A 9586-nucleotide genomic window follows, 5' to 3' on the forward strand; every position below is an offset into this window, starting at 1 on the left:
TTCTTGGTGATCTACCACTTGAGACCCACAGCACTTGCCCACGTACAGCCACTCTGTCCGGCCTCTGGGTAATTCATTCTGCCTCTTGCAGTATTTTACTCATTGCTTATAGTAGGATTTATTTCTAGCTTTTTCTCCAACTTCTCATGTTCATTTTTATTTCTGATGTCTTACTGCATGATTTCATGACTGGGCCATGCATGCCAGCTTGCACCAGAACTCAAGCAGCAGAGTCAATAGGTAATGGATTAGACAGCCTTGGACCCAGGACCCTTCACTGCCCCGCAGTTCAAAATGCCCCTCTCCTAACAGGTGCAGTAGACTAGTTTTCACCAGCTGTGATTTGTACCCTGGCCCAGCAGCAATAGAGTTTAAAATGATTTTCCATAACATTTTTTTTTCAACTTTAGGAACCCTCCCCACTGCTGATTGTTGCATTTCTTAGTTGTATGTAGAAGACTCAGAAGCCACAAATATAAACTACTTTCTAGAACGGGTAAAGTAGATTTTAGTCTATCAGAAAGAATCCTTTGCCACGGTAGTCTTACTGCCAGATAAATATTTTCAACTGCATCCCAGGGTTGGAAACATTAATGAGTTCTAATAGCCCAGCAGCACACACTCCAGCGGGGTTCTAATTGACAGAGTAGAAAACGGCAGCAGGAAGGCCAGTGTGTCTTTAGGGAGCTGGCATTCAGCACAGGCCTGCCTGGGTGTCAGATGCCCAGCCAAATAAGTGCACCCAACAGTGTGACTGCCACAGTTGAGCTAGAAGTAGGTGTCCTTCACGGGGCTGCCAGTGGTCAGAGAGCCTCCTCCCTGAAAGCACCATTATAAATGTTTGTGTATTTGTTACCAAGCAAGCTGCTCAACTTTTATCCAGTTTTCAAACCGATCCATGAATCACAGAAGACTAAGAAGCTCTTTTCACTAGATGGACAATAATCTGAACTTCCAAAATGGATAAAATAGGTGGTTGGGCATTGATTCAACAAAAATGATCAAAGGAAAGAAAATTAACACCTCTCAAATGTTAATTGTGTACCAGAGACTCTTGGAGACATCTCCCTTTAAGGTAACAGAGGAAGCATTTGAACCCAAGTCTTGCTCTAACGCCCACATGCTTCATACACCACGCTGCCTCTATAAAGAATAAAATGACTAACTGTTGAAGATTAATCAAAAATAAAGATAAGCTATCTAAAACAATGGGGAAATATGATTTTTTTAATTCAAAAATGTGATTTTTTTTAAAAAAATTAAGAGCTTCTTTGTGGAATAAAGCTAGGTGATCCAAACCAGATGAGGGTCCTGAGTTCCTGGGATGAGCCAGGGTGCAGCTTTGAGAAGGGGCAATCCCTCCCCAGCAGCAACTCTCAAGAAACGAAGACCAAGTCAGTGGAACAGTTGTGAGGCCCCACTTCACTGTTCAGTCTCTCCTGAGTGAGATCATGTGTTTATGAACAGAAAGATTTGGTTGAACTAATTTAATTCCTCTTTTGCATCTCTGTACTAATTAATGACAGTCGTTTCACTTGTACATTTTATATTAAATTAGGTAAATTCTGCTATATTATTCTTCATCTCTGTTTGGACTTAAGTATTAATTCTTTTCATACTAATTTTCTTAACAGAGTTAAGGAAATGTTCCTGCCCACATAACTGATTGCTTAACTAGCCCCCCTCCCCTTCCAGTGCTTCCTTCTTTATGACTGTAAATCCTGAAGAACATTTTGGTCATTGTTTTCTGGGAAATATTAATTGACAATATTCAGGGAACAAAAATAAATACAAGTTTCTGGAGTTTTCTGTATCCTTTTTTTGCCAGTGTATGTTACCTAAAACAATGTGATCATCTATTTGGAGAACTCTGGGGAGGCTGACCAGGATTAATTCCCGTCCCTGTGTTGCAGTGTAAACAGCTTTTTGCCTGTCTTTTGTCATTAATGATCATGCTGTAGATGTAGCCAGTGCATTGTAAGCCAATCTGTCAAGGCAAATAAACAATTCACCTTGTTAAAATTCCCTAAATCTTGCATTAATAAAACCAAAGTAACCCCCTGAACACTCAAGAGATGTCTTCCTCCATACTGCAGTGATGGATGACATGTCTAAAGATCCTGGAAATTAAGTAGTTCAGGTCATTAAAAGTGTCCCACACTTGTTATTGATTTAATTTATTTTAAAAAGGTGGGGGTGGAGATAAGAATGTTATACCCCCCCTTTTTTTAATCTGAAAGCTACCACTTGTATAGATAATTAAAGCTATTGCCCCAGTGAACAGCTCTGCATTTGTTACAATGTTAAGCTTTATTATTTAAATGGGTATTATATCATCCTCTTAAACAGATATCAGTAACAACTTGATAACCATTGCAACTTGTATCCTGGCCAAAAAAATCCTTGGAGTTTCTTATGTGTGATAATTCCCAGAGCTTCTGAGTACCAGGCACTGAAATAATGACCTCTGGGCATTCCAAAAATCCCGTTAGGTAGGTAAAAATTTCGATGAAGGTCAAATGATTTGGAAGAAATTAATTGTAAGAGTAATGGAATTATGCTACTGGGCAGAGGTTCATTTTTTTTTTAATTTTTTGAACTTTGCAGTTTTCTATTTTTATGGTAAGAGAAAGAGTATTATATATACATATATGGTATATATACACAGGTATTTACATGTATATATGGATACATGGAAAAACATTTGAGTATTTTGATTCTATTAACGTACTCTGAGTTTGAAATTGTGTGTGTGTGGATACTTGTTTATCACTAGTCTTCTCCACCAACCCACGCTCCTTTGAACCCATAGAAATTACTGCTGTGTCCCAGTCCTTTATGTAACAGATGCCAGTAAATATTTAATGAATAAAGTAGAATTTCCACTTTTCTTCTCTTTTATTCCTTAAGCTTCCATGGCTACAGTGGACTTTGTGAGTTATAGTGACAGTCCCTACCCCCTGACGGTGCTGATTCCCGATGCATCTCTGGCGCTGAACAGCAAGAGGCTTGGGCACTAGTAGCTCAGCCTAGCAGGACTGGCAACTCATAGAGTCCCTCATTTCATCTGAGTCCTGAACTGGGCAACAATTCCAAAGCCTTATGAGAAATAAGGCAACTTATATGTAAATTACAGATAAAAATCAAGATATTACTGAGAATTGTGTATATGTAAGATACACAGCATTTGATTTTTTTCTTTTGCTTTGTATCTTGTTCATCATCTTACCTGTTTCTGATTAGCTGTGTGGATGATATTTCACCTTTAATTTTCATTAGTCTTTAAACAATATGTGCTTATTGGGGAAAAACATTTCCCATGATGTTAAAAAAGAATTCTAATTTTAGGGGAAAAAAAGGAGGGGGGGGGTCACAATTTTGTAATCAGTTCACACATTCTTGGAAGATTTTTTAAAAAAATATGTAAATATGAAAGTGCACTGTATAGTTCATCAGATTTCTCCTTGAAATTGCATAATGCAGATCTCTGAGTACTGACATGTTTATGCCATTATGCCAGCTATTTAGCAGAGCTCTTTAAATGAAGGAACTCTATAGATTTTTTTTCAATATACACACTGATTTATACTTAGCAGGCAGAGTTGTTACTGACCCTTTAAGTGGCGCTCTCCACGCGGCAATAAATGTCAGTTGAACCTAGTGCCGAAAGAGGTGATAGCTGAGGGTTTTGACTAAGTCTTCCAGTTAGAAATAACTATTTACAATATTCCTAAATAGTAGCAGTCCCTTGTAGAAATATATGTGTGTACATGAGACCACTTATCACTCAGTAGGGAATATTTAATGACATGTCTTGGTGGGATTATTGATGTGCCTAGGGTTAAAAATATTCACTCCAGATTAGAATCTCCATGAAGCCAGGAACCAGATGTAGCAGCTTCCCCACTGTCTTGTCCCTTCATTAACATCTGAAGCATAGGAGGGGCTCTGTGAATGCCAGCTGAGTGAATAAATAAGGTGCAGTGTTTGTCAGCGCTGCATAGCACATGTGTCAGCCTGAATTCTTGGTGGGCAAAATGGGGACCACTCTTCCTATTGATTGTGAGAATATTGCCGGTAAGGACTTTGATGGACGGTTATGACTTTTTGATATAGTTCCTTTGATTGATTGCCTAGCAAACCTCACTTCAATTTCTAATTCTGTTTTCTGCTTTCACAGGCTGTCATTTTAGAAAATGAAGAACTTCCCAAACTCTTTCTTGATTTCCTAAATGTGAGACACTTGCCCTCTCTACCAAAGGCAGAAAGTTGTGGGTAAGCACTGTTGTTTACATATCAGGTGTATGATTTTAGTTATTCTTCAGTAATTGATTGGCCTAACAAATATCCCAGAGTGGTGCCCAGAGGGCAGACTGGCTGCACCCAGTCTTTTGGTTGGGACGGCACTTGCTCGCCCTCTACTTGTAATTAGAGGAATTCCCTCCTAGTCCTCATCCCCATCTTGCTTCCAAATGGCCAAGGCTTACTAACTCATGTTTAGATGTGAAGAACTGACCTTTTAAATTATGCTGTTGCATAGGGAAATGGTACATGATGGAAATTATGAATCCATATGGCTCATTTAGGGACAGTTTGTTAATTTGTGGATACTTGAACCAAGCCCATATTCCCTTGGTGTGTATCTTCTTATATTTTTTTAAAATGCTAAAGACTTTAGATATGATTTTATCCAACTCCCCTCATTTTACAGTCATGAAAACACAAACACATGGATTCAGTGCCTTTTCTGAGATCCCTTGCTTTGTACTGGTAGAGCCCAGGCCTTCCAGGACAAGCCCTCTTTCTTCACTGTTCTTCACTGCTCCCTCTCCCATGGGAACTCCTCACAGCTGGACTGTAGATCCTATTCCCTGTCCCCCAAGGAACCAGAGGTTTGATATCACTAACAGTTTGCAAAGGCTCTCCTGCAGAATTAATTCTGAAACAAACCACTTGCCCTGCTGTGCACATGGCTGGAGCTGACTAACCTCGGAAGGCCGTCAGAGCAAATGTGTTTCCAGAGAAATGAGTCATTAGGGAAAGGTTTTACCCATTTTTCACTGCCTCCAAGCCCACCTGAAAGGAGTCACACCAACTGCATGATTATCAAGCTGCCACACTCTGAATGGTATGAAACCCCAGCTGTCTGCTGGGTGGGAGCTGCATACACCTGTCACAGCTCCTCACCAGAACTGCTTCCTCAGGGCCACTTGCCCCAGTGCCAGAATTATAGACCACACTTACCTAATACTCTGTTTGTTGGTGTGTTCAGTTCCAACCTGTGTGCCTGTGTTTACTAGAGTTTAAGCTCATATATGTGTATGTACTCTAAGAGGTGACATTAGCAATGAGAGTGAGTGAAATTGTCTCATCATTACACAAGCCCAAAAGTAATAATAAAGGTGGGATCTCTTGAGTGATCTTCAGTAAAATGGAAATCCAAGAATCTTCTGACCTTAGGATTCTTTATGATGAGTCCTCAGCCATGCTGTGGCTCAGTACAAACTTAAAGCTCCATTTTTTTTTTTTTTTTAATGTATCCCAATTCAATGCTCTAAGAATACTGGCCATTTTTGCCTTTGTTGGTGTAAATACTAACCCAGCTTATTTGATCTTTTTCTTTTTCTTTTCTTTTATGAAAAATTTAGATCTTTTGATGAGACAGAATCTGAAGAGTCAAGGTAAGAACTCATACTAGTCAAGCAAGAGTTATTCAGGGGAAGAACAAGACTGTGGTCTTCTTAAATGTCTAATTACATCTAGTATAATTGTTTAAAGTTGTGTTTTTCCTGAAGGCCTTTGTTGGTTTTGAGATTATAAATATTTGATAGGGAGTTACAGGAGTGACCCATTATAATTAGGACTGAATGATTACAAGACCTACATTGTTTCGTGGGAGTAACAAGAATACTGTTTTATCTATGACCATATTACAAGATTTTTTAAGAAAGTACTTTTCAGCAGTGATGTGTTGTGAAGATTGTATGTCTGCTTCTGATTCCACAAAGAAATGTGTAGCAGATGAGTGCGGTGCCAGTCTGTTCCCTCTGTGTTTGATATTATTCACCCACACCGTAAGATACATAAACCCTGAGCCGTCCCCACACAGCAGTTTGATCCCCTCAAAGCTAGTTTGTAGTGTTTTCTGTTTACCGTCGTCCCCTGATGCTGACATGCCTGTTCTTGACCTTTCCAGCAAACTGTCCCACCAGCCGGTGCTGCTGTTCCTCAGGGATCCATACGTCTTGCCTGCAGCCAGCGGTAATCAAACCTGTCATCTGCTAACAGCTCTTTACTGATCTGACCCTGCACCACATAAACCACGTTTTTAATACAGGTCTAACAGAGTGACATTGGTCCAGGGCTTAATAATCTGCCAATAAACCAGTGCTCTTGGTCTAAGAGACATTTAGAATTTTAATTGGGGCCAGCCTTTTAGGAGGAAATGTAATTTTTCTTTCTTACTAGTCTATTTTGAATTAGACCAAGAAAGGGTAAGGAGGAGAGATATTTATTCTTGAATTTTCTTTTTCTTTTTGGTTGTATTATTTGGGCATCTACTTGTTTTTATCCAGATGCTGTGGGTTCAAATTCAAGGCTATCACCTTTTTCAAAAATGCTTCCCAAAAGCTCTGTGTGTGTGTGTGTGTGTGTGTGTGTGTGTCAAGGGTTTCTCTACTCCCATTTAGATTGAAGCATCTTTGGTGGTTGAGTATATATTTTTTAAAGTTGTAATTTTGAATGTAATTAATTGATTTAAGTAAAATAATCAGTCTTTTAGTCTGAGTCCTTTCTCTGTACTACAGAATCAAATTTCCCAGAGTCCCTCTCAAAGTGTTCTCTTACACAGGTCCCTATAAGTACCTTCTGAGACATTATCTCATTTAATTTTCTTAGCAACTTTATATATAGGCAGGGCAGGTAGTATTGTTGGCCAATAAGAACATTAGAACTCAGGAAAGTCCCGACTTGCCCTGTCTCAGATGGTTGATGGGTGTATCCCTTGTTGTCTGAATTGCCTTCTTCACTTTTTTGCATAAAGTGAATTTTCAGCCATTGTTTCTGACAGTCACTAGATAGCACACCAAGCAGATAGCAGTAGATAAATGATCCATTGAAAGCATTCCTTGTTTCTGACAATAAAACCTTATCACCAACAAGAGAAAGGGGACTGCTGTCAGTAGCAAGGGAGCCCTTCCTCAGATCACCCACTTGGCTGTCAGCTGAAGGTAAGGTGGCTGAAACATAGCCCTGCTCTGTTGAGCAACCCCTCAGCACCTTGGTCAGATCTGCTTTTGATGTAATAAGTAGTTTCACAGTGTTTTTTGTTTTGTTTTGTTTTTACAAAATCTTTTTAGTGAAGATAATTGCTTCTCTTAAGTTCTTGCTTCCCATGTTTAACAAATATGCATGTTATATTAGTAGATGTTATATTAAATGTTATATTTAGCAGATATTCTTTTTAAAAATATTTTAGTTGTAGATGGACATGATAACTTTATTTATTTTTACATGGTGCTGAGGATCCAGTGCCTCACACATGCTAAGCAAGCACTCTGCCACTGAGCTACAACCCCAGCCCCAGCCAATATTCTTAATGCAACCTAGTATAGATTAAATAGGGAGGGTTTGTAAAGTATTATCTTAAAAATGACCACCTAAGTATTTTTTGTAGGTATTGTTTATGTTCACGTATTTTGTGCGTCTGACCAAAATTCCTGCATAAGTATAGAGAATGGATCACCATGGACAAGAAGAGCCAGGATACTTAATGGAAGAGTGAAGATATTTATGACACTCTCATTATTAAGCAGCACCTACTATATGCTGTACACCTGACTTGACAACCAAGAAGGGGAAGACATTCTAGAAGAGTAAATGGAACCAGAAATGGGAGGGCCAGTCATCACATCTATTTTCTTGGAATTTTGGCCAACCTGGTCTCATAAGTCAGATTCCTGTTACCTTAGAAGGAGTCATACTAATGACATGTTCTTACAAATCTTTCACACATAACTTGAAGAGAAACTTTACTTTACCTCACATTCTTGTATTATGATGCCTCTTAGCAAGATGTTGAAGTTGTTATTCCAGAGCATGTTGAACATGAAAATATCTCTGGAGATATATCAACCTTCAAAAAGCCAGAGGAGTGTCTGTTTTCACAGTTCAGACATTTGGACATTATCTTCTCATAACATGGTAATAATTGAATACTATTTTCTTAGCTTTCAACATCAGAAGTCAAAAGAGTACCCTTGTAACAGATTGAAAAACATGCCTTTTGGTCTTCATTTTGATTTTTCTGGGAAATTCAGAACAACTCTTTCTAAGGTCCCCAGTGACCAGAGTGCAGCCAAACCCTCTGGATGATTTTATTTTTCATCTTGCTTGGCCATTCATCAGCTTTAGATGTGTTGACTATGTCCTTTCCATCAAACACAACAACAAACCTTACTCCAAATTATGTTTCTTCTCATTGCTTCTCAGTGGGATACAAGTATTAGGACAATTTCCTGAGTAACTTAAGCAATAATGGATATTGTATTAATACTGATGGGTGAAACAAAGTAAATAGACCTGTGTTTGGCACACATTAAGTACCAGCTATTACTACACACTGTGTACTCTCAAATTAATGGACATCAAAGTGAATAACAGTTCTGCCCATGCCATGGATCTTATTTGCTCATTGAGGTGGCAAAAAAGTCAACAGACATTTTATCATGCATATGGTAAAGCCAAAACCCAGAGTTTAAGTAGAGTTTAAATAGAAGACATGAAAAGAAAGAGGGGTCACGGGGAAGCCCTAATTATCAGATCACAGATCACGAGTTGGTAGGCTCAACCTTGTAATAAAATACCTTCATCCCATTCCCTTTTTATCAGAGCATCCTATTTGCATCCTTGAATAATGGTCACAAACCAGCTGTCCTGCCTCCCTCTCACCACCACCACCACCCACATTCAAACGTGTGTGTCTAGCACATCTTCAGTTGTGGGTGGACAGTAAGTTTATTCCCTCTCCTGGATACCCTCACGGCTGTCTCCTGCCACTTCATCCAGGTCTTTCCTCAGAGGGCCTCTTCACACACAGACTTCCCCTCTCTCTATCCCCAGCCTCTCTAGCTGCCCTGCTGTGTTTTCTCCTTGTCCTTGAGCTACTCCCTGGCATACTAATGGTGCTATAGACTACTCATAGTATTTAGTGTTATGTCTTTTTTGCTAAACTTAGTTAACTCTATTTAAGCTAAATATAGCTTCATAGATCTTCATGGATCTTCAAGTAAACTTTAAGATTTAGAATGGCGAAGGATGAAGGCACAATATGCCATTTGCATGTATATGTCCCATTTGGATATTTTACTGAAAATCAGTAGCTCTGTTTTTTTGCTATTAGTATTTCTAATATTTTTATATTAGCATATATGTTCCATTGCATGAGCAGGGACAGTTATTTACTTATGATCATCGGTTTCACTCTCACTCTGGTCTCCCACTACCCTCCGGTTATACAAGCCAGAAGCCTAAGAGGCATCCTTGACATCTTTCTCTGTTTTGCTCACTTCTAACATCTAATCCATCA

General features: G+C 39.0%; 1 protein-coding gene across 9 annotated transcripts in view; it reads left to right on the forward strand.

Annotated features, from left to right (window-relative positions):
• The window catches only part of SNX24 (sorting nexin 24), a 163256-nt gene that overhangs the window by 150880 nt on the left and 2790 nt on the right, over window positions 1-9586 (forward strand). For 5 of the 9 annotated variants that reach the window (XM_079145689.1, XM_079145686.1, XM_079145683.1 and 2 more), the window contains 4 exons: window positions 4181-4275; window positions 5649-5681; window positions 6197-6261; window positions 7676-9012. In XM_079145689.1, coding sequence (XP_079001815.1) covers window positions 4181-4275; window positions 5649-5681; window positions 6197-6261; window positions 7676-7839 — 357 coding nt within the window. In that variant the 3' untranslated portion in view covers window positions 7840-9012. Of the gene's footprint in view, window positions 1-3370; window positions 4893-5648; window positions 5682-6196; window positions 6262-7157; window positions 7230-7675; window positions 9013-9586 lie in introns of those variants that run through there. The other 4 variants (XM_079145691.1, XM_079145684.1, XM_079145688.1 and 1 more) reach the window with 3 other exon arrangements.

The sequence above is a fragment of the Sciurus vulgaris genome (assembly GCF_902686455.1).
Source record: "Sciurus vulgaris genome assembly, chromosome: 6".
Lineage (NCBI taxonomy): Eukaryota > Metazoa > Chordata > Mammalia > Rodentia > Sciuridae > Sciurus > Sciurus vulgaris.